Consider the following 25624-nt stretch of genomic DNA (forward strand, 5'->3'; position numbering starts at 1 on the left):
CCAAACCCTCCCACTCCAGCCACCAAACCCTCCCACTCCAGCCACCAAACCCTCCCACTCCAGCCACCAAACCCTCCCACTCCAGCCACCAAACCTTCCCACTCCAGACACCAGACTCTCCCACTCCAGCCACCAAACCCTCCCACTCCAGCTACCAAACCCTCCCACTCCAGCTACCAAACCCTCCCACTCCAGGCACCAAACTCTCCCACTCCAGGCACCAAACTCTCCCACACCAGCTACCATGCCTTTCCTGTTGTGATGGTTAATCTCCATTGCCAACTTGACTGGACTTACCATCACCTAGGAGACATGCCTTGGGGTGTATTATCAAGGACATTTCCAAAGCAGTTTAGCTGAGGAGGAAAGACCCACCTTGAGTATGGGTGATAACACCCAGTGAGCTGGGGTCCAAGACTAAACTTTAGAAAGATGAAGCCAGTTGACTACTGGCCTTCTCCTTTCTCTGCTCTCTGGTCTGCCCAGATGTGAATGAGCAACCTTGTGCCCCTACCACCACGTTCTCCTCTACGTAATGTATCCTGCTTTCAAAATGGCTCAGTGGATAGAGGCAGTTGCCACCAAGCCTGGTGGCATAATTTCAATTCCCAGAACCTCTCTGTTTTTGAGGTGGCTATGGGTAATCAAATACACTGGCAGTATTGTGAGAACTGCTTCTAGTCAGCCCTGTGACTCTAAGAACAGCCAGCTCTCCACAGTACACCATGTTCCTAGGATGGGACTAAAGGCTGGAATTAGGAAATGCATTCTTGACTTTTGACTACTTATAGGTTGAGTCTTACTTTATAACCCAGGCTGGTCTTGAACTCATGACATCCCTCTCACCTCAGCTCTCAAGTATCTGACCCTTTAACTTATGGTCTGTTTAGGGATTGAACCCATCATACCTTAAAAAGCATCTGCACAATTTATTCAAATGCTATTGTCATGGGGACCCCCTCGGCTTTATTATCACTAAGGGTAACACTGCTGCTGTAAGTGAGGACTTGTGTCTAGGCTTCAAGCCTGGTCTTTTCTAAGACTCACTAATTCTACTGACTTCAGGGAAACAAGCTGTTCTCATCTCTGAGCCTTACACTTGTAGCTGTGAAGCCTGGCTTCTATCCACAGCATCTTCCCCAAGCAGCCTGGCCATTGCTGGTTGAGCCGTCTGCTTCACAGGTCACTGTTTACCAGGCTTTCATGAGGAGCCCAGCTAGGTGTATATTTAAAGGCCAGACAGAGTTTTCAGTTTTCCTTATGAGTCTGTCTTTTGCATATTAAAATAAAACCTTGGATATCTTGCTCCACTTAGAGTTAGAGAAAACAGATGTGTGTTATGGTAGGGGTTGGGGGTGGGGGTGGGGGTGGCTTCGGGTTGGGACTGTGATGTTGTTAGAACTTTAATGTACTTGAGGACAGGTGTGTGTGGCCAGATGGGATGGCTTTCCCCTGTCCTGCATGTCCAGAGGCTTCTGCCTGCAGAACTGCCAGCTCAGGAGGCTTCAGTCTTCATCTCTCAGGAAGAAAGGACACCATTTCATTGTTACACAGGCCATCCAAGCGTCCACACAATCTGTTCTGCTAAATCGCACCTGGGGTTGTTCAGAGACAGATCTGGCAAGGTTTCTGGCTGCTGGGGCCGAGGCCCCTGCCTCAGAAGCCAAATCGCGGCAGTGGTGCTGGGCTCTGAGTTTGCCACTCGGGAAATTAACCTACTTGTTCTCACGTTAAACGCTTTATGAAAATTTACTGGGCGCAGAAAGAGGAAAGAAAACCCAAGTGGTCGCTCAGTTCGCCTGCCTGGCTGGCACCGGTGAAGGAACAAAGCTGCCGAGGAGTGGATGAGAAGGGCTGGCACGGGAAAGGTGGAAAACACTGGGGAAAACCAACCATGCAGCTAGCCCGCCATTGTTTTGTTAGCATTTCTGGGGAGGGGGCATTTAATTAGACAAGATCCTGTGTGTGGGAGTTGGTGCACCTTGTGATAGGACACACGTTCTCTGTAGCGCTCATTTGCAGGGGGCGGTGGCATGCTATGCTTCGAAGAGAAGCCACTACCTGTGTGGTTAGTCCCAAAGGACAGCCCTCTGTGGTAACCAAACCACAATTATCAAAGTCTCCCCTTTCTTAAAAAAAAAATTAAATTAAATTAAAAATTTAAAATGCAGTGGTTATAGAGAGATGATTCAGCAGGTAAAGGGGCTTTGCCACCAAGCCCGACGACCTGAGTTGGATCCCTGGAATCCTCATAATGGAAGAAGAGAACCGGCTTCTGCAAGTTGTCCTCTGACCTCCACATGTGGGCTGTGTCACACTGGAACTCGACCACGCCACACACAAAATAGATAAATATAATTTTTTTAAATAGGTGAAGTATTGTTTTATGGAGCTGGGGTGTAGCCCAGTCGGTACCCTGCTTGCCTTAGTGTGTGTGAACTGGATACCTAGCACTGCCTAAACAGGTTAAGTTCTGCCAGGACTCTAAAATTGGATTAACAGGATCAGGAGTTCAAGGCTATCCTTGGCTGCTTAACCCTGCATAGGGAGTTGGAGACTAGCCTGGACTGCTGAGACGTTTATCTTTTTTTAAAAAAAAGGGTACCGCCGGGCGTGGTGGCGCACGCCTTTAATCCCAGCACTCGGGAGGCAGAGGCAGGTGGATTTCTGAGTTCGAGGCCAGCCTGGTCTACAAAGTGAGTTCCAGGACAGCCAGGGCTACACAGAGAAACCCTGTCTCGAAAAACAAAACAAACAAACAAACAAAAAAAGGGTACCATTGTCATTCCCCATTTTCCTTCCCCTCCCCTCTCCTCTCCCCCTTCTTGCCCCCCTCTTTTCCCCCTCCTCTTCCTCTCTCCCTACCCTCTTTCCCTCCTTTTGGGTTTTTAGAGACAGGGTTTCTCTGTGTAGCCCCGGCTTTCCTGGAATTCACTCTGTAGGCCAGGCTGGCTTTGAACTCAGAGAGCCACCTTCCTCTGCCTCTGCCTCTGCCTTGAGAATGCTGGAATTAAAGGTGTGTATTGCCTCTGCCACCACCACCACCACCACCACAGCCACCCCTCAAGGCCACCCGGCCATCTTTTTTCTTTTCAGTGTTGATTTTAAGGAAAAAAAAAAATGAACGAGGTGGAAAAGTACAACCCTTTACAATACCTGTGACTCTGTTCTGGGAAAGCAGGATCCTTTAGAATATTTGGATCAGCGAGATGGCCTAGCAAATAAGATCACTTGCTGCCAAGCCTGGTGACCCAAGTTTGATCCTCAGAATCTGTATGATGGCCAGGCTAGCCCAGTCTACAGAATGAATTTCAGGACAGCTGGGGCTACATACAAGAGGAACCCTGTCTCAAAAAAAACAAAACCAAAACAAACCAAAAAACTCGGTACGATGGGAAGGACCCAATCCTCAGGTTGTCCTCTGACCTCCATGTTCGTGCCATGATGTACATACTTGCCCCCACATAAACACATATGTAAAAATACCTTTAAGTATCTATCAATTTACCACCTAAAAGGAACAAAATAGGCTATGTGTGGTGGCATATGCTTGTAAACTTTCCAGAGGCAGAGACAAGGAAGTACTATAATTTTGAGTCTGGTCTACATTGTGAGTTCCGGGCTATCCAAGGTTATTCAGCAAGACCATGTCTCTGAAAGGGGGAGAAGAAGTGCCCTGAGTTAGGGATATAGCTCAGTTAATTGAGTGAGTGCTTGTCTAATATGCAGGAAGGATTGAACCTGTGATTTCCCTGCACTTGGGCGGTGGAAGCCGGAGGGGAGGAGTTGAAAATTACCCTCCATTACACAGGAAGTTTGAGGCTAGCCTGGGATACACGAGACCCTGTCTAAGAGAAGCTCTTGTTTGGAAGGGTTTAGGGGGGCTTTTTGTTGTTCTTTTTCTTTTCTTTTTTTTTTCTTATTTTCTTTTTCCTTTTTTTGTCTTTTGTATGAACTTCTTTGTAGCTTGAAATTCTTGGTGATATGAGAAGCAGTTCAGGTGAGGCACTGATCTGGTTTGTGCATTGCTAAAATAGCTCCTTCTCATTTTGTTTCTGCTAACACACACACTATTGCCTTACCTAATTTTTCTTTTCCCCTCCCTTCCTGGCTGTGAGGAAGACAAATGACTACCCTAACAGATTTTAATTATCTACATTTGATACTCTGCTTTGGGAAGACAAGGGCTTGCTCTGGCGACTCACTGGAATGAGGCTTAGCCTGGTTTGCTTGGTGACAAGCCCCCTTGTGCCAAGCCTCCAGGTGATTTTCCTTCTTACACTACATTGCTGTGGCTTCCACTACATTGCTGTGGCTTCCACTGCGGACGCCAGATTCTTTGTGCCGATGCCTTAGATATTGCTGAAACAGCACAGGTCCTGGAATTTCTGACCCCAGTGTCACTGTCTGTTCATAACTCAACATGAATGGACAGCCTGGGAGAGACATGGCTCAGCAGGTCTCCAAGTCTCGGTGATGAATAGAGAAACATGTCTTTTTACAAAGATGTAAGCTAGAGTTTAATGTAAAATTTATTCTTGGCCTGGCAGGATGGCTCAGTAGGTAAAGACACTTGCACAAACCTGGTGACCTCAGTTCAACCCCCAGAACCTACCTAAAGGTGGAGGGGAGGAAAAACTCCCATATTCACTCTGTGGAGTATATGGCAGCCCGTCACGCACATTCACACAATACAATAAGTATATTTTAAAATTTTGTTTTGTGCTGTGCTGTGCTGGAACACACTCTATAGACCAGGCTGGCCTTGAACTCAGTCAGAGACCCACCTGCCTCTGCCTCCCAAGCGCTGAGACTAAAGGAGAGCGCCACCACTGCTCAGTTTTGCCCCCCGCCACACACACACATTAAAAAACAAAAACCAAAAAACCTAAAAAACTGAAACAAAAAGTAACTCAAATTGGCAAGAAACTTGTGTACCTGAAGATGACCTTGACCTTCTTGATCCTCCCTGTCTCCTGACAGCTGCTATTACCAGTGAGCCCCACTACACCCAGGTTGTGTGGGTCAGGATCAAAACCGGGTCCTCAAGCATGCTAGGCAAACACTTCTACCAAATGAGCTAGGCACCCAGTCCCAACAACTGGTTCTTGATGTTCACACGAAGAGGAAACTTTTGATCTCTTTTTCCACAATGTAGCTAGAGGAAGTTACCTGACAGAATATGTTGCCAGCATCATTTACAACTGTTCAGGCAGGGCACAGGTGATGCGCCTGTTATCTCCAGCATGTTTGGACCCTCAGTAAGCCTGCCTCATTAAATTATGAACCGATCACTCTTGATTTACCATTCAAAAGAATGAAAGCGCTGGGACCCTGCCCCGAACGGGTGATCCATGGCACCTGCTGCAAATGGCGCACGCGTTTCCCTTCTCATAATGAAGAAAGGTAGGTGCGGAGTCCTTTGATGACAATGCTCCCTTTTGCTTGTTTACTTTGATTCTCCCACGCAGACTGCGACCCAGCAGGAGGGCTTTTAAACCAAAACAGTTAATTACCTCCTCTAACCCAGAGAAGTCGTGAAATATAAATACGGAGAGAAAGAGAGGGCAGCTTGGCTCCAGCTGTACTTTGTATCAGTTGGGAAAGAGAGACACCTTCTCAGTCCTCCGGGGGCAGGGTGGAGGGAGACCAATTAGAGGGTGTGCTCAGTGAGGTGGCTGGCCACCCACTCTGCTGTGTCAGTGGGCTGGACCAGGAGTCCCCAAAATGGAACCCCACGTGCAAAGTCGTGTTCTGAAGATAAATAGGAGTGAAGTCACTCTGAGCCTCGAGGTCCTCCCAAAGGAAGAAGCCTCAGTGCGGGTGGGTCTGAACAAGGACCTGACCAAGGTCAACTCCTGCAAATGCAATCATGGGCTCAGGGCACCCGGTCCAGAGGGACTTTAGGGTGTACCTGTGAATTCATGTCCTGTCATCTCTTCGGCCTTCTTTCCAGTGGAGCACAGCATTAATTCTCATTGCTAAGATACTGCCTTTCAGAGACTTTTGTTTTTCTGTGTGTCTCTTCCCCCCCCCCCACCTCCCCATATTAAGCAGGGCTCCCACCTCTGGCTTTATATTTACTAGCCATCCACTTTGTGAGTGGTGTGTCTGTGTGAGGGGGAGGTGGGGTGGAGGGAGAGGAGAGAGGGGGAGAGAGAAGGGAGAAAGAGAAAAAGAGAGAGGGGGAAGAGAGAGGGAGAGAAGAGAGTGGGAGGGAGGAAGGGAGGGGGAGGGGGAGAGGAAGAGAGAGGAGAGGGGTGAGAGAGAGGAGAGGAAGAGAGAGAAGGGGAGAAGAGAAGGAGAGAGAGAGAAAGGATACACACGTGCACATTACCTATATGGAACAGCTTTTAGGAGTCAGTTTTCTCCTTCCACCATGGGTTCTAGGGATCACCAGGCTTGTCCGTGGCAAGTGCCTGAATTCTCACAGCTATTCCATCTGTCCATCTGGGCTCTTTTCTAGGGGCTGTCTGTTTCTTTTGCTGCTGCTACTAGAAATCTTAGTTTTCAGAGGCTCCGGCCCCAGTCCAGGCCTTCCTTGCCCCTCCTTAGGCCCTGTGGGGAGGGCCACTCCTGCCTATGGGCAGTAGGTTCTGTTCTACTGACTAAATTGTTACTTTACTTCCAGTCCTATGGACCAGTTATTACTCACCATATAGAGCCGAGATGGGAATATTAAATTGGTGTAGCCACTTGGAGAACCAGCTCAAAAGGCTGAGCATACAAGTTACCACGTGACCTAGGAGACCCATTTTCTTTTCAGTACAAAGATAGAAATGTGTGTGAGTATTATACAAAGGAGGGGCTCATAAGTGTTAGTGCATGTTCCACAACAACCCCCTACGTAGAGGGCAATCTAGATGTAATGAATTAGATGATGTAAATATAATGTGCCAGCCGGGCAGTGGTGACGCACGCCTTTAATCCCAGCACTTGGGAGGCAGAGGCAGGCAGATTTTTTGAGTTCGAGGCCAGCCTGGTCTACAGAGTGTGTTCTAGGACAGCCAGGGCTGTATATATCAGGGTTAGGGTTATGCCATTACCATACAATAGGATATTGTATGACAGTAGAAGGGAGGGAACTGGTAGATGGTAGGATGTTCGTGAACCCTGATACCACTTAACCACAAACGGCAGAAGTGACTTAGAGAAGGTTCTACGTGATGTCTCTGAGCTTTGGAACAAAGCAAATGTGCAGAAAGAATGGGCGAGTTATATGTTGTGCGAATTTTATCTCATGAAACCATTACCGAAGGGTTGAAGCCATGGCTCAGTGGTGAAGAACAATTGTTGCTCTTGCAAAGAACCTGAATTTGGTTCCCGGCACCCATAACCATATTGAGTATGCCCATGACCACCCATACTCCAATTGTGGGGCATTCCATGCCTTCTTCTGCCCTCTGAGAGCACCAGACATGCCCGTGCTACACGGAAAAAAAAAAAAAAAAACACAAAAAAACAAAACCAAAATCCGAAAACACCACCACCACCAAAATAAACAAACAAACAAACCCACCAAAAACTCAAATAATTGTCTATAAACAACAAAGTAAAAGTTAAAACTTCAAAACTTCTTTTATTGTGAAAATATCCAAACATATGCACATGTTAAAGAGAATTGGCTTTTTAAAAAAATATTCATTGACCAGCTCTCCAAAATATGAACAGTTTAGAAATCTTTTCAGGATTTTTCCCTTCAGTTTTATTACCAGAATTTTGAACATCAGAAAATTTGTAAGACCATATAGCAAATGCTGCGTATTCCCTGTTGTATTTTTCCACTGACATGCTAATTCTGCCTGCCTTCATCTGTCTGTCCTCTTGTTCACCATTAACTCATTCTCTTAAATTCAATGTAAGTTGCAGACAACCCCGCTCTTCCCTACTGTGCACTTGTTGTTGAGATGGGTATTTCTTTATAGTTCTTCGGAGAAATGCACAAATGTAAGTCCTTTGCTCCTTGATGTGAGACAAATGTGCTCATGTGGCTCAGAGACACTTTCCCTTTAGAAATATTCTAAACTTTTTTATACTTATTTGTGATGGGGTGCGTGCCGGAGCATACCTGGCTTGTGCGGAGGTCAAAGACAACTTGCACGAGCCAGTTCTCTTTTCTGTAGTGAGGTTTGGGATCTGACTGAGGTCCTCAAGCTTGGCCCCAAGGACCTTGACCCTCAGAGCCACTCTTGCTGGCTGCCTTAGCAATGTTTTTAATTGCTTAGAGCCTGTGAAATAATCTGTTGTCATAGAGTTTTGGATGTCATCGTTGTCTTTTGTATGTTGTGTTTGCTGCCTGTAGAGTCGATTCAGTCTTCGGCATGAGAAATTCCAAGCACGTACTGTAAGCTTCCTGAGCCTTCTCAGTCCTTGAAATGAAATGATGGCTTGTAATATTTTTGCTATAAGCCTTTGTTTTAATGTATCATTCTCGATAAACACATAAAAAAACAAAACCAAACAAACCTCTCCTGCATCTAAATCTGTGGTTTCAGAGCGAATAGGAATGACATGGGGAATCTTGCAGGACATAATCAAGGGATGAGACTTTAAAACAGTTAATACACAGAATGCCATGGAGGCAAGTCTTTCTCTCTTCCTTTTATCCTTCCTTTTCCTTTCAGGAAACAAACCAAGACTTCTTTTCCACAACAACAAAAACCAATGAACTAGAAATTCATATGATCAAAGTATATCCTGTGCATATTTGAAAATATCAGAACAAAACTCATTATTTTGTACAATTAATGACCTTTTGAAAGTCAACACTGTCTCTTGTCTAATGAAACACACTACCAATTTGCAAGAATCAGGAAACATGGTTTCAGTTACTACCTCCCTTTGAGTGGTCCCTGTAATGACAAATTCTGTGCATTTATGAAGAAGTACAATATGGTCTCTTTGTGATGACTTTTGTGTCACAGGCATTTCTGCTTTTTATTATAAATGTCTAAAAAGCAGATGAAAAATTAGGTCTTTAAATGGAAGAATTTAGTCAAAGTTTTTTGTTTTGTTTTGGTTTAACCTAATTTGACCTGGACAACTTTAGCTTAAAGATGCTGATATCAGGACCTTATAGTCAAAACCTGGAAGAGGCCATACCTGTGACATCACTTGACCAATAAAATGGGTTAAGATGAGCCAGTCTAGAAAAGGAAGAGGTTAGAACATAAGGAAGGGTTTGGAACACAAGGCATGGCATTTGTCTTTATGGAATGAAAATATTAATTTTATATATGTTTTTAATTACAAATGCTACACATCTCCCCTGGGTCTAGGATGTCCTTCCTATTTCTTAATTACCAGATCTCAGCCTCTGATGGAGGCAAGCTTTCCTCTGGTCCCATAAAGTGTGTACTTTAACCTTCACAGTTTTGGGAGGGGAGAAGGGGAGGGGGAGCTGGGGTGGAGGCGGCGTTGATTCAGATGTTAGGGAACTGTGCTGATGTTGTTATTTAAGGCACTTATTTGCGTGTTTATACTTTGTGGTTCTATAAATAAGCCAGAGGGGGCTCCTGGTTGTCTAGATGTTTCTTGAATCCTGTGCCCTGTCTGTCTCATCCTATCCGACAGTAGAATTGATGCCCCTCTAATCCCTGGAAGTTTGGGGCTAATGAACTGACTGCTGAGCGGCCGCCACGGAGCTTGGTCCCAAACTATACTGTACTTCACACTCGATTTATTCTCCAGATGGCGAGACTGTGCCGCCCCGCCGCGAGGGACCACCCCTTCCACTGGAGTGTAAAAGTGGACGGATGTTGTTTTCTTCGCAGATCTCATCGTTCTGTGCTAGAAACTCGCGAGGATGATTAGTCATTAGCTTTAATGGGTGCCAATTGAACCAACCGCACGCAGATTTTTCTCCCTTAATTTTGGAGGCTGCAGGTCTTGGGGATGGTTGATTTATCTGCTTTCCTACGTCAGCGGAGCATGTCTCCTCCCCAGGTGACAGGAATCCAGGCTCTGAAATCATAGCACGCCTTGGTTCCTGGCGCAGACACGGTCACATAATACTGTGGCTTATGGATAAGGACAGTTTTATTAGCCTCTGGTCCACTGCACCAAGGAGCCCGTGGCACGGAATATCGATCGGTCGCAGGAACTTTGGGAAGATTCTGGTCCCAAAGATTCTGGTCTGTATCATTTTGTTAGTGATAGAGTCCCCCCTCAGCCTAATGAGACCAACCTTCCCCAAAACACTCTTTCTTCCCCCACAAAGTTCACTCCTTTTTATTTTTGGGCAAGTTACTCTAAAGACCCCGCTCAGAGAGTCTGCCAGGCACCTGCAGACCTCTTCTTAACCCACCTAAAGATGGAGATGGAGGGAGGAGTATCGCCAGAGAACAAGAGGCTGCATGAAGGGTTGATGGAGATGATGCGAGAGATGGTAGGGAGAAGACAGGCAAACAGAACTCAGAACGTCTTTCTCCTCACAACTGGGTGGACCAAGCTAACAGAATACACAGCACTAATTGTTCTTAGGAGCTGCCTTTCTTTTCAACCCAACAGATGGCATGGGTGTGTTTACTAGCACAGTGACATATTTCACCATTAAAAAAAAAATTCCACACACTTGTTGGCTGGTGTAAATTTGGTAAGGTTGTTGGATATTTTGGGATACATACCAGAGGGATCCATTCTTCATTGATGTAAAGTGTAGCAAGCAGCAACCTGTTAACAAGAGTTTGGGGTGTCAATATACCTCAGACACAAGTCTCCGTTTTTGGAAAGGTATAGGGTGATGCCAGGAGAGAGCTCCCTGTTTATTCTGTGCCAACAAAACAAAACAAAACAAAAATCAAAACAAGACAAAAACAAACAAAAACAAAAACCAGGAAAAGGAAGAATACAATGCTGAGTTCTCAGTGCTCATTATTATAACTGGTTAACGACTAACCAGATTATGCGCAGAGACTGGAATTAGGTGCTCTGCTTGCAGCCAGTTTTAAAGGATTGAGTTTTACTCAGTGAACAGGAATGCGTGGAAACCACGGCAATCCGACCTCAGATGAAAATCACAAGCAGGTTTATAGCATGAGCTGCACAAACAGTTCCCTTCAAATCCAAAGGAAATAGCTGAACAGCTTAGCGCTCAGATTCCGAGACACAAGAAGTTGCCAGGAATTCTGCATCATCAAACACACATGCTCGGTGGACGTTTGTTTGTCTTCCTTCAACAAGGGTCTTGCAACTGAGACCAGGCTGGCCTGAAACTGGACATCCTCCTTCCTCAGCCTCCTGAGTGCACCATCCTACTCAGCATGACTGTATGACCATTTGACTTGTGTCCCACACCCCCCTATTCAGAGTTTCAAGTCTGCAAGGCTAACTTGCTGTAGGGTGTGAACTCACAAGTTGGAATGTTTACAAACCCAAGCTATCCAGAGTTCATAGCTGTCCAAGCTGTGTGCAACATGACCTGATTCTTAGGTTCTCTGAGGCTGTGAGTCTGAAAATGGGTACTGGTAAAAGCAGAGGAATCCCGCCTGCTACTGTAGACAGCCTTCAAACCCTGCTTATTACTGTGCTTGGTTATCGGTACGTTCCCATTAGCTTCTTCAGCGACGGTACATAGCAGAGTACCTAAGTGGGATTTGCTCTATGGAATAACCAAGTTGGGTATGGGTGGGTGCTGGAGAGATGGCTTATATACTTCTCTTGCAGAGGGCTTGTGTTTGGTTCCCCATAGCTCATCAAATGTGGCTCACAACCATCTATGACTCCAGCTTCAGGGGAGTCTGATGCCTCTGATCTCTTTTGGCATCTGCGCTGATGTATACATACTTCCTACAACACACAGACACGCTGTGAAAACAGATTTTAAAAATTTAAAAATGGAAAGGATAGCATCATGTGGACTCAAGCCACTGTTGGGCTTATGAGATTTCTCTTGCTTTTGCCTCCCTTGGCATAATTATTCAGAGCCAACACTCTGCAAATCTAGTCTGCACAGAGACATCCTAAAGTCCTTCTGGGTGCCATTCCCATGTGACCTAATAACTCTAAGCTACCCTTTCATCACAGTGTGTAGCTCAGACCCCAACTAGAAGCCTTCCTGGTTTCCATGGAGAGGTAGACTTACTTATGTCTGGTTTAAATCAACTGTCCTGGACTGTCTCTTACTGGATGTAGACTTGTATTGGCTTAAATAATTCTAACTTCTTGTTGTTTGTTGTTATTTTAGATAGGCTCTTACCATGTAACTCTACTAGGTATGGAACTCCCTATGTAGACCAGGCTTGCCTCAGCCTCTGTGTTCTATGTGGCCGTGCCTCCTGAGTGCTAAGGTTCCACCACTTGCAGCAAATGACTCATGGTTATCTGCACTTACAGCTGTATATTGTTAGAAAATTGATAAATATTTATGTATATACACATACATACACACAAACATGGTGCACACACATATATATGTAACTAGTGCCTATAGAAGCCAGCAGAATGTATCACTCACCTGGAACTAGAGTTACAGACAGTTGTAAGCCACCTCGTGGATTCAAGGACGTAAATGTGGGTGCTCTGCAAGAGCAGTGAGTGGTCTTAACCAGCTCCAAGACTTTTTAAAAATGCATTCATCAGTAGTTAGATGCTTTAAAGTTTTATTAGTGTAATAAAAATTCTTCGCAAATTAAACTATCTTTGATAAGTGTTCATTCTGGCAATGAAAATTTGTTGAGGGCTGTTGGCAAGATGGAAGACTTTATTTTTGAAACTGGAGTTGGCGGGAAATAATGGCCCCAAGAGCTTCCTTTCTCTCCACACCAACCCCCACCCCTTAGTGAGCTCCTCCTCGACCACCCTCCCACAGTCTTCACCTCAAACTCAAAGCTAATACATAACATATTTGGGCTCATGCAGTTTTTCTTGGGATAATTCAAATGTGACTTTCAGCTTTTCATAACTGCAGCAAAGACTGTCAAATCAAAGAAAACAGTCTATTTGTCACGCACTCCATAGAGGGATTCCTTGGTGATGTTATTGTTTCCACCTGAATTAGTGGGAGTCTCTCACGTGGTAGTGAGCGTCAGACTCCTGTGGGCACCTTCTTAATTGAATGTCAAGACACAACTTGGTCACAAAACAAATAAAATAAAAAAGATGATTTTTTTTTTTTAAAGTGTGATGTCTGGGGAGCAGAAAAGCAAATGCTTAGCTTTCCCCTAATGTGAATATGCTGACAGGTGACATTGCCACAGTCCTGATGGCATGTGGTTTCTAAGACTTATTAAATGAAGAGATGTGAGTAAAAGACCTGGAACCATGTTTAGTCCATAGTTAACGCTCAATCAGTTAATTAGTCATTCTAACCTCTTCAGTTGGAAAGCACACTAATGAGTGAATTACTCTGCCATTCAGAGGTATACCAATATGCATGATGGAACATTCCCCATTGTGTTTCAGTCATCTTAAACAGGGTGCAGAAATCATTCATTTTCAGTATCAGTTTGTGGGCAGAAAATGTTTTGCTCTAATCAAATGTCTATGAGTGTCCATCAGAACTCTATAAACTGTTCGTTGGGTTTCCTTTAATGGTAAGAATACATTTAGGAGATACATTTCTCAATATTTACAGAATGAAGCTCGATTGAGAATAGCAAAAACTCTTGAAGACTTTGACCTGGGCACGACGGAAAAGTGTGTGAGAATCAACTCGGTGTCTAGTGGTCTGGCTGAAGCTGACCTGGAGACATTTCTACAGGCCAAAGTTCTTCCCTCTAGTCTGATGCTACCAAAGGTAGAAGGTCCTGAAGAAATCCGGTGGGTAAGTAATAGTGCTTCTCTGTGCAGCACAGGCCAGCTCAGGAGTCACCCAGAGAGAGTGTAGACAGCATCCATTTAGAAATGCACATACAGGGCTGAGGAGAGAGCCCATGCATGGATAAAACAGTTGCTCAGCATGTGTCAGGTTCTGGATTCAGTCGGCACCGTGAGAAAAAATGAGAGACAGGAAGAGAAGAAAATGTGGCTGGTTTTAGCTTGATTTGTAGAGTGTTTGCCTAGCATGCACAAAGCCCTGGTTTAATTCCCTAGCATCAAATAAACTGGACGTGGTGGCAAATGCATATAGTGCCAGCATTCGGAAGATAGAAGCAGGAAGATCAGCAGTTCAAGGTCATCCTCAATTACATAGCAAGTTTGAGGCTGGTCTGGGCTCCTTGAGACCCTGACTCAAAAAAGAAAGAAGAAGAGATTATGAAAAGTGAATGGGAAAAGCCACCATTTCCTCCTCCCTAGAATCCAGGAGTTCCCAACATGTTTCCCAGAACAGCTTTTGGTTTGGAAACATCACTTTTGGATTTGTGGTTTGGTCAGAGCAGTCTCCTCAGTAGCCCTCACAAAGCAGCCCCTGGACACTTAACTTTCTGAGCATCTACCCTGGCATTCCAATGGCAGGGCTTCAACTTGTAAGAGCCATGATGTAGATGGTTCTGGCTGAGGCTCCTCTGAAGCCATCGTAAGCATCGAGGAGGTCTAGCTGCATATGAAGCAAAGAGCCCAGGGAAGGGAGGAAAAGGTCACTCCTAAGGGCAACTGGAGGAAGAAACAGGAAGCTTTTAACTCGTGGTTTTAATTAGCTCAGATATTATTTCCTGAACAGCTCTCTGGTGCGCCCTTTTTTAAATTACTGTCAGGTGTGTTTTCATTTCATGACAGACTTTTCAGCCAATAAAAGCCTGAAATGTAAAGTGGATGGCATGTCAAATTACTTAAGAAAACTTTGAAATGGGCCCAATTATTCTATGATTGTTTTAATTGTGAGATGGAGAGGGGATGAATAGGGGACTTACTATTATTCTGCAAGTACCTTGAATAAAATGCCATTTTATTATGCCACTTGGGGCAAAACCTTTGGGAGTGACTGGACTGAATGGACGGTGGTGGTGGTGGGGGTGTTCAAAGCACCATTTCATATTATCTTAAAGGTTGTGAATCTAGCTAAAGCAGTATGCTAAGTAGCTGTTATACATGGTAAAACTGCTAACTTAAAAAAAACAAACAAACAATGATTAATTCACTTTTATTTCATGGGCATTGGCGTTTTGCCTGCCTGTATTTCTGTATGAGGATGTCAGGCCCCTAATGTTAGAGTTGGTTGTGAGCTGCCATGTGGGTGCTGGGAATTGAACCGAGATCCTCTGGAAGAGCAGCAAGTGCTCTTAACAACCACTAAACCATCTCTCCAGCCCCAGCTGCTCACTGTTTAAATCCACCTGAATATGCTGGATCAACTGCCACTCAGCATTTGAACTGTGGCCCGAGCAAGTTGAAGTGTGCTTGTGATAAGTAAGATGCACATATGCCTGAGTTTAGAGACTTGATGTTCTTTCCAAGTAGATAAAGTAAAATGGAAGAGTATCTCAAAAATTTCAATACTGATTCCATATTGCAGTAATAATGTTTGTACTCTATTAGTTGAATATAAGATATGAGAGGCCACTCTTGTCTATTTCACGGTATACTCTTCAAATGCAGCTACTAGAAGGTTGAAAACTATCGTACATGAAAATGGTAAGGTATTTGTGTTGACAGCTCTGCGTTGGGATCCTCTTAAAGACCGGTCACCAAGGGCTTGTGTTTACTTAGTAAACTGGAGATCTCAGCAAGGTTAGGCTTAGCTGTCTAGCTGTTTATGACTGTCCTGGGGGCTCCAACACCACTCAGATATGTATTAAGTTGATGGAGAATTCTGAAGTCCCTCTTTCTTTGGTTCCATCCATTGTGCCTCTTAACGCACGCACTTGCTTAGGATGGGGGTTATCTCCCCAATTCTGAGCTACAGCTTCGCATCGCTGTTTCGAATCCTCGGATGTGAGGGAGACGCTGAAATTGAAATAGGACTTCTAGTTAGCAGAAGTCTTTGGGGCTGTTTATTTTTCCTCTCCGTTTGTATTTATGCGAAGCGTAAAACCTCAAGCCTGACGCACAACTGAAAGATGGGCTTACTTGTTTTCTTTTGTGTGAGAATCGCCCGCTCGCCTTTTGTCGTTAGTGTGGGCTCTTGTCTGACTGGCACGGCTTATTGGGCTGTAACAAGCGTAACTCTGCCTCTTTTGTCGCGGGACAATTCTCCCACAAATCCCAACAGTGCGTATTCTTCCAACACGCTATTGGGTGTGCACTGGAATTGAAAGAATTGCTGAGCCCTGCTACTTCACCTCCTCCCCAGTCTCTTTGTAATTCTCCCCCCTTCTTTTCCTCACGCCCCCCTCCCCAGTCCCCTCCACCTCGATGAAATGAACACTTTACCAGGCCGGAAACATTTAATCGTCTCCTTTTGAAAAAATTAATTGAAACTTCTCCACTAGTTACCTTTTGTGTTAGTACTTAATGCAATTTTTTAAGAAAGAAGAGGATGGGGTGGGGGAGGGGCTAGCATATTTAATTTTTAAATGCCCCTATTGACTATAAAGCAAAAGGCATTGGAGATTTTTGTTCATTAAGAACAGGGGATATCTTGTAAAAGATTTACCTAGTTGTAAACTTTACGAATTTTGCAGTTGTAATGACTATCCCAGAGAATAGTTCAAGTAGCCTTGTAAGTTTTCTTTTTTCCCCTCCTTCCTTCCTTCCTTTTTTCCCCCCTTCTTTTTTAATGAGAAAAGAAAATCAGTAGCTAAGTACTCAACACCCAAGCCACCAATATTTCACTACTCATTTTCAAGTTTAATTGTAACATAAATTACGTTTTATTTTTCACGGCGTCTGATACCGTACAGGTTGCCCCTGAGCTTTCTTTCAGCCCTCTCGTCACCCTGGCTGTTGTGGTGGGTTATTCTGTTCCCTGAAAGTTACTGAGAGGTGACGGTGACGCCGGCTAAGAGGGAGGGGCGGAGAGCAACGGGAATCATTCTTCATTACTGAAAGCTGTGATTTATTTTAGCCTAATTGTAAAGTTACTGCAAATCACTCAAAAGCTTTTTAAAGATCCCAGTGATTAGGTATTTTTTAAGGGGGGGGGGGCAGGCAGGCAAGGAGGGGCAGGTAAAAAGGGAAATAACACCTCTAATCCCGCTTCTGGTAAATAGGCTGCCAGCTTTTAAAATGAGTTTCCTTTCTATTAGTGAGAATATTATGCTAAGCCTTAAGCATTAGTTTTTTTATGTTGCCATAGCAGCCCTATTCCTGCAGGGTTGACCTGTGATGATTACAGTACAAAGCTTATAGGGTCTTGAAACCCCCTTTGAAGATGAAAAGTCTTTGATGGTTTATATTTATGCAAATCTCTTAGATATGATTTACCCAACTGAGACTGAATGGAGAGATGATTAAAATTCCCTTTTCCTTTGATATCCATTAATGGCTGAATATTCCTTAAATTTAAATGGATAGATATGTTTTCAACTTTATTTACAAAAATATCTTTATTATACCTGTGTTTCTTTCTTTCTTTCTTTCTTTTTTTTTAAATCTTCCCACATCTTATTAGATCTAGATAGACATAATAGATTTACAATTTAGATTGTGGGGCTCCCTCCCCCTGTTTTTGAACCGGGGGTGTGGAGGATCTGCAAGGGCTTTTGTATGTTTCCAGATGATAGATTTTGGAATTTGGGCTACCCCACTGGCAGCACAGAGCTAGCTGTGAACTGGTCTCATGGAAAAAATTGGCAAGCTTTGGTCTTCAAAGAATTAAACTTCCTTTTTAAGGTCTTCCTAGGTAAGCTTAAAAAAAATATATGAAGAAAACCCTCTGGAACAAAGGATAGTGGCGCTATAACGGATAATTCGGATTGCACATACGTAAAAGGCAGCCAACAGTTGCACATGTGTTGGTGTTGGGTCTGAAACAAAAAACAGAAGGGGCAGGTAGAGAGGTCTGCTTTGTTCTGAGCGCCTGCCATTTGCATTCAGTGGAGGAGAGAGGGTGATAAGTCCTGAGTAAATATGTTTTCCAGGGAAACATTTAAACTGGGAATCTCTCCTTCCTTCTTGCTCCTAGGCCTCAAAGTGTTCCTTTGGGAGGGAAAGGGATTTGTGGTGTTTGAGATTTCACTGTGATTTGGGGTGGGGGTGTGTGGGGGGGAACCTTGTTACCTTCAGTTTTCTCTGCTTTCCTTCTTCCTTCCTGCCCCCTCCCCATTCCTTTGTGTGGATGCTGGAGGCTGGGGTAGGGTATTTCCTCAGGTCAGAGGCTTTCAGCCTTGCTCTGTCTGCATTTTCAGGGGCTGAGCTTCTGTTCTGTCTAATCACCTATGACATCTCTGATTTTAGTTTTCAGACAAATTTTCACTCCACTTAAAAGGCCGAAAACTTGAACAACCAATGAATTTAATCCCCTTTGTGGAGACTGCAATGGGTTTGCTCAATTTTAAGGTAAGGAAGCCATCCCTAGCGTGGTCATGTGAGTTAGTGTTTTACTTTGATTTCCTAAAGAACTTCTGGTTGGTTTTTTGTTTTTGTTTTTAATTTGAACATCTACTTAATTTTTTTTTAAAGAAAGATTTATAAACCAAGTAAGATATTCAAGCCATTTCTTATCTGTCCAGCTCCAATAACAAGGTTGTCAGTATCTTGGAAGACAAAGAAACTAGTTAAAAAAGAAAAAAGAGGTCTTCTCAGTCTCCAAACATTTATATGTTCCTGGAGTATGCATAAAAATTAAACCACGGAATAAATATATGCTTTGAATTAGTACATGCATAGATTAAGCATATATGGAAATTTTAATTTTCACTTTTATACACCGAGTTTGAATTGCCCTTCCTACCAGTTGTCTTTCAAATACCCTGGCCTCTGGTACTATTATCTGAAATCCCTAACAGATATGATTATTGTTCATAGTTCCTATAAATAGTCCTATAAATAATCCTATAATAATAATAATCCTATAAATAATCTGTAGCCTCTTGTTTCAGTTTGCCACATTTCAAACATAAAGTGTTTTCTAACACACATTCAAAAAAGATGAGCTGAGCCAATTCTCAGCCACTGTGTGGCTGCATCAAACTACCTGCCTTACCAGATTCATAGCCAGCTTGTTTGTCCCTCTTGATCTTCAAGCCTTTGTATCATTTCCCAGAACGTGTCTCTCTCGCATCACCTGACTTTGAATGGCTGTCTAGCACTCCCTGTACCTCTTCCCGAAGTTTCTAGCCCTTGGTTGTTTTGTTTTGGTTTTGCATTTTGATTTATTTAATTTTTTCCACTCCAGAGAGTAGGAGGGGGGAAAAAATCACTAAAAACAGAAGTAGATCAGGTTCAGAGGAAGCTTTGGAGATCTGTAGGACTGTGTAGGAAGGGCCCAGTGCAAATGTTTAGGGGCTGCCTCGAGCCCTGTCTCCCCTTCAGACAAACAACCACAAAGTCCTCAGCTCACTCTAGCACCCTCAAGTATAATCAGAAGCATATCCCAGAGCTGGGATCAGATACACACAGTGGTTTAATTTTAAAGCACGATTTTGCCATTTTATCCAGTTATCCAGTAATGTACTTAGGAGCTCTCACAATGCCTGAAATTAATCAACAGTATCTCCACAGCTCTTTTCACTCCTTCCCCACCCACACAGATGTTAGTACATTACAGCCGCATGTCCCAAGACTCATAGCTACATCTATAGCAAACGTGATTCGTCTTTACATTCAGCTGGACGTGTCACAGAGTTGCTTTATTCATGCGCCCTGGGTGACTGGTAGCATTTTTATTTTCTCTCTGAAGTTGTAGGTTTTGCATGGCCTGACTGTAAGCCTGAAACCACGTTACTTGATCCCAATGCAAATAATCCAATTAGTTTGATTTAAAAAAAATTTTTTTTTCCTCCTCTCTTGTGGTTTTATGTTTGTCATTTAAGAATCCTCTTAAAACAAAAACAAATTCTGGAGAGACATGAATTACCTATAGTAAAAGCTAAAAGTGTTTACCAAAAATTATCTAGAAAATTGGATGTTGTATAATTGGAGTGTTTTAACTATATAATAAACTGTGATAGCTATATTGATGAAACCACCAGGCAGAGCAGGTATGTATGAGGTGTTTCTCTGAAGACTATGAAAGGTTGTAGGGAAGATCTCAGTTTGTCTTAGCCTAAGTGTGTTAGGATCTGGATCTTTTCTATTGCTGATGCACTGGCTCCCAGCCTCTGAGACCCTGCTCTGCTCTTTTCCAGGCAGTGTGTGAAGAAACACTAAAGATTGGACCTCAAGTGGGTCTTTGCCTAGATGCAGTCGTTTTTGGAGGAGAAGATTTTCGAGCCAGCATAGGTGTCAAAGATCTGTCTCCAACATCTCCCCTGCCCTCAGTTGTGTGTGTGTGTGTGTGTGTGAGTGTGCGCATGCTCAAGAATTTTCTTCTTCCTTCACAAAGGGACATTTACATAATAATGTGTATTTGCTAGCCCCGGTGCCTTTTCATGACAACTGACCACCACTTCCTGATAATTTAGGCTCCATCTCCTGTTTCCAGAATCCCACTTTATTATTTCTACTCATTTATAAAATAACTAATAAAAGCCTCCACAACCTCAGGCATGTTCAAGAATGTATGGGGTCTACTCGGTTTCTACTACTACTGATGCTTAAATCTGTGGTCTTCACTTAAGCACAAGGCCTGAGCCTCTAAATGGAGTGTCCAAGTGCTTCTGCATGGGCCCTGATGCCGTGTTTCTATGTTGAATGTAGAAGGCATGTTTAAGATAGATTGTAAATTTACCTTAGTGTATATTTCAGAGCATTTATTGTACCAGCCCTGCTGATATCCCTTGAGCCCTTTTCCGGGTGTGTCTATGGTTGGAGAGTTACAGAGTTAGAACTATGGTTGGCCAAGGTTACAGAAACTGTTTTCAGAACCACACTCCAGTGGGCTGGGGACACTCCTCCTGAGCAGTGGGTATTATAGCCCAAGTTTAAACACTGACATGTTCCCTCCCCTCAGGGAGAAAAAGAAAATTTTATTTTAATACAAGGCTTTCCAGAGACCTTCTTGTGTCCCACAGCTAAGTGTATTTTATTACAGAAGGCATTCAGGCACTTTCTGCCTCTCCCAAAGTGAGGGTCTTCCCACCCCCCACCCCCAGGTCCAACCAAACCCCAAAGCACTAGATCAGGACATCTTTGAAGACAGATGTCACAAGACCAGCTTATGCCATTCCTAAGAAGTGAGCCATTCCCTACCCCCACCCCCACACACAGCTTCCTGGACACTTGTTATAGTGTTATCTTTGGGCTGACACTCTCCAAGTGATTGCACAAAGGAGGTAAATCTGTTAGGGGCCCCTGTGATCCGCTTCCCTCTCCCGAACACAACTACAAGTGATTGTATTGGAAATTGTTCCAGTCCACTAGACATATATGCCATTCCACACTTCTTCCCTATATACCTACCTTCCTGTGTATTGGAATAGTTACTTTTCTGGGAGACAGTTGCCAGGGAGTCACGCATGTCTTTATAACCTGGTTTCTGTAGTATACGCCTGGGTTTGGTTTCCAAGGTTAAAGCCTCCCTTTTTCTACACGTAACTCACTTCCAGGTGCAACAAGCAACAAAGACACCCAAGACATCCTCTATGCCCGGCAGAAGGTTGTTGTCACGGCAAAGGCCTTTGGCCTACAAGCCATAGATCTTGTGTACATTGACTTCCGAGATGAAGACGGACTTCTCAGACAGTCAAGAGAAGCAGCCGCCATGGGCTTCACTGGTATGACTCCTGGTGCTGTCTTAAAGAGCAATGTGTACATTAGTGGGCATTCCAGAAAATATAGATGTCTACGGACCCCATACCTTGTAACATGAGAAGGCTGCACAGAGCAGAGAGCACCTGATGATTGTCACCTGGGTTGTATATGGGTTGTTGCCTCTCTTTCTTTTTACTTTCTCTCTCTCTCTCTCTCTCTCTCTCTCTCTCTCTCTCTCTCTTCCTTCCTTCCTTCCTTCCTTCCTTCCTTCCTTCCTTCCTTCCTTTCTTCCTTTCTTTTTTTGGTTTTGGGATTTTTTTGTTTTTGTTTTTTGTTGTCTTTTTTTGTTTTGTTTTGTTTTTGTCTCTGCAAATTACAAATATATATGTATATGTGTGTGTGTGTGTGTGTATATATATATATATATATATATATATATATATATATATATATATATACATATGTATAGCCCTCGGTGTCCTGGAACTCACTCTGTAGACCAGGCTGGCCTCAAACTCAGAAATCTGCCTGCCTCTGCCCCCAAATGCTGGGATTAAAGACGTGAGCCACCACCGCCTGGCACAAAACAAAATATTTGATTGAATTTTTTTCCTTTATACTTTCCTTTTCTGTCTCTTTATCAGTCTAATTTGAGCTGATCCCAGGCAAAGGATGAGACTATGATGGGAAGGTTTGAGAGTGAAAAACAGTCAGAATTTAGATTGGTGAAATATAAGAAAATGTTTCTAAAATAGCTAAAGTATTGATTAATTTTCAATTGCTATTACCTGTGATTTTTACTTCTGACTATTTTTAAAAAGCATTTGGCCACGGGAAGCCCCTCTCTCCTCCTGTGTCTCCCCATAAGTGTCTGTGTACCTGCTGCCACCTGTGGGTACCTGCTGGCACCGGGGTCAGTGGATCCCTCACGGGTCTGTATGGGGAAGAGGCAGGCAGTTGACGTTCACCAGTGCTCATCACTCCTGTCCCTGTGAGTTCAAGGAAACTGAAAATCAGGTTTTTGCAATGGAATTCTGTTTTTGTTTTTTTTTTTTTTTTGAAAACCGTAATAGAATCTTATGTATAAATGGTCCTGTTCGGTTGTGTACACATGATAACGTGTTTTCTCTGTCTCTCTGTCTGTGTCTCTGTCTCTCTCTTATTCTCTCATTGATTCTTATGTTGAAAGTGCTAAGATTGCTAACTGTAAATGTACCCAGCAAGAAGGAGAAGAAGGAAGGAATGGTGTTTATCCCTTTTATAAATTATTTTGATACTATACCTAGTCAGATTTGAACTACATGTCTCACAAATTACCTTGGAATGTAAACTGTGTGTTGGCGGAGGATGTCTTATCCTGAAACAAAATGGAAAGACTTAAGCAATAGTTTAGTTATCTTAGGATGAAATAAACTGATGTTGCTTTTCATATATAACAGAGTACTGACATAATCCTGAACCTCTAATTCTTAAGCTTAAAGACACATGATCCCATGCACAGCGATGTTTCTTAGCGGATCTGAACTACTAGTGCTTTCTCCTTATATTTAACAGAGGCAAAGAGGGAAAGGAATCCTCCTGCTAATCAGTACGTGGGTCGGGCATGCCTGTCCTGGCCAGTCAGGATGTGGCCCCAATGGAAAAGTTGGGAGAAAAAGGCCCATGAAATCTATCTAATAAGAGACGGATGTGGTTGGCCTACAGTATGTGGCACTGGCTGCCAGGCACCCTGGTCTCAGCCACCAGCCCTTCGTGTCCCTGCTTTACTTCCCCACCCCCACCCCCAGCTTCCTCTGGGGTTCAAAGTTTTCTCAAGATACAGGACTGAATTGAATTGGCCCCCAATTCAATCTCAGAAGACAAGCTATTTCAAATCCGGTTTAAATGTCTAGACTGTGCCCAACTCAGCACGAAGAACCTATGGACCTGGCACTATTGTTTCTGCCCAACGGGGAGTATTAAATCACAGGAAGATGGAAGCTGGGGTGCGGGGAGGCACTGAGGGCACAATGCCCATTGTGCCTCCAAGTGGCAGAAGCTGTAAGCTGGGGGGCCACACACTCCACACATACATGCTGATTTTCAGAGGTCTTTGTTTCCCCGACTATATTTCTGCACACTAAAAAAAAAAAAAAAAAAAAAAATGATCAAAAGACTCTGTATGTTTTAACTCATGCTCTCTCTGAGTGTTTTATGACTCTCGTGATCCTAGGGTACTAATTTTTGGAACTTATTTGTGATACCTTAAACTTTGCACGAGAGAGGGAGGGAAGCAGCAGAAGATGGGGCAGGGGTGAGGCCAAGAGGAGAAGGCAGAGTGTTGTCACCAACTGTATAATACTTATCTGAAGCAAGTGGTCAAAGGCTCTAAAAACCAGCCAAAGTGTCCTGTTATTCATAACTCGAGACTGGGCCAGGGCAAGGGTTTTCAGTACTTCAGCATGAAAACTTAAGTGTGTACATACACATACAGCCTTATTTTATGAGGTTATAATAAAATTATATAATTTCTCCCTTCCTTTTCCTCCCTCAAGAAAATCTAGCATCATATCAAACAGTAGGCTGTAGTTTTCTTTTTGCCGTCTTTATTGGATGGAGTCCCCACTTGTGTTGATTGGTTTAACTTCAATCCCAATTGCTGTATACATTAACTTTAGGGTATTTTAAATAATAAAAAGAGACCGAAACTAATTGTGGGAGGAAGCTTTTCCCACTGCCTTAGCCCTTACTTATGGTTATATGGCACTACAGGCTGCTAGGCGAGATTAGGAATATGAAGCAATATAGTTTTCTGAATGGTTTTGCAGTCTTTTGTACAAGACAAAAATGATACCATCATACAGTTGCCTAAAAAACTTGACAGGTATTGATTTAAAGCAAGATATATCAAGCAGTCTTGTAAAGAGGATCTCACGGTCATAAATTTTAATGCCGTCCAATTTTGCACCCTCTTGGTAACTTGTCAATAAGAACTCTTGTGGATAAAATATTTGCTTGTGCCCCACATGGCATTAAAGCCCATTATGCATTCACTGGAATGTACATAGATGGACAAAAGAATCCTTGGCATGAAAGTGTACATTAGATTTCAAGACCACAACACATAAGAGTGGCCTCGTACTGAAACTTGCGTGCTTCTGAGCAGCGGGAAGGTTTCACAAGAACCCAGCTATCTAGTTACATTGTTACATCGAACCCAGCTAACTAGTTACATTGTTACATTCACAAGAACCCAGCTAACTAGTTACACTTGCTCCTCACATTACAGAGTCTGTACCAAGAAGTTCCCGTGAAATCCGCCTTTTTGCACAGCAATGTAAATTATGTACATAAATTATGAAATCCAGGGCTAGCAATTTAGGAAATGACTACCGGGCACTGTCAAGCTCTTTAAATAACATTATTACAACTATTTATAATTAAATGTGGAATCAATATCTACTATTTGAAAAGAGTTTACATTTGTAGCTCCTATTAGTTGGCTCTAAAAATTAGTCTTCAAATAGTTTGAAGTGCCTTTATGCATATAGATTCATAACATTTTTCTACTATGCTGGCAGGCAAGAATGAAATAACAGAATTTTTAATTATGCTGAGGTTTAAAGAGAATATTATCTATTTACCTAAAAACACTAGAAAAAGAAAAACCCTGTTTTACTATTTTTACAAACATTGCTCCTTTATCGGTTCAACTGAATAAGTATAGTAATAGAAACTGGTAGTTTATAAAAACATGTGGGCTGTGACATATAGTGTTAAATATTGCAGCAACTGTTTAGAAAGCAGAGCAAATTGATGAGACAACAAATATAGTCAGCAGCCATTAAGTGTACATCAGTTTTAAAGAGTCAATTTACGTTCATAACTTTATCATGTAATGCAATTTAATCTCATTGTTGTGACATTAAATTATATTGCATTTTATTAATGACCTGATTAGATACCACACTTCCCTAATTGTTAAATTGGTTTTTTTATTATTATTACATACAATCCTTTGAGGCTTGTATATGGA

At 43.1% G+C, this 25624-nt stretch overlaps 1 protein-coding gene and 1 long non-coding RNA gene across 3 annotated transcripts in view; one reads left to right on the forward strand and one right to left on the reverse strand.

The window, feature by feature from the left end:
* Clybl (citrate lyase beta like) overlaps window positions 1–25624 on the forward strand; it is a 222812-nt gene that overhangs the window by 177117 nt on the left and 20071 nt on the right. For both annotated transcript variants that reach the window (XM_021181768.1, XM_021181769.1), the window contains exons 3-6: window positions 13574–13762; window positions 18214–18315; window positions 20106–20199; window positions 21465–21632. In XM_021181768.1, coding sequence (XP_021037427.1) covers window positions 13574–13762; window positions 18214–18315; window positions 20106–20199; window positions 21465–21632 — 553 coding nt within the window. The remainder of the gene's footprint in view (window positions 1–13573; window positions 13763–18213; window positions 18316–20105; window positions 20200–21464; window positions 21633–25624) is intronic.
* The window catches only part of LOC110309239, an 86498-nt gene continuing 68867 nt past the window's right edge, over window positions 7994–25624 (reverse strand). The window contains exons 3-4 of the long non-coding RNA XR_002379677.1: window positions 10626–10671; window positions 7994–8369 (exon numbers count right to left, since the gene is read on the reverse strand). This is a non-coding gene — a long non-coding RNA (uncharacterized LOC110309239). The remainder of the gene's footprint in view (window positions 8370–10625; window positions 10672–25624) is intronic.

The sequence above is a fragment of the Mus caroli genome, chromosome 14, assembly GCF_900094665.2.
Source record: "Mus caroli chromosome 14, CAROLI_EIJ_v1.1, whole genome shotgun sequence".
Taxonomy (NCBI): Eukaryota; Metazoa; Chordata; class Mammalia; order Rodentia; family Muridae; genus Mus; species Mus caroli.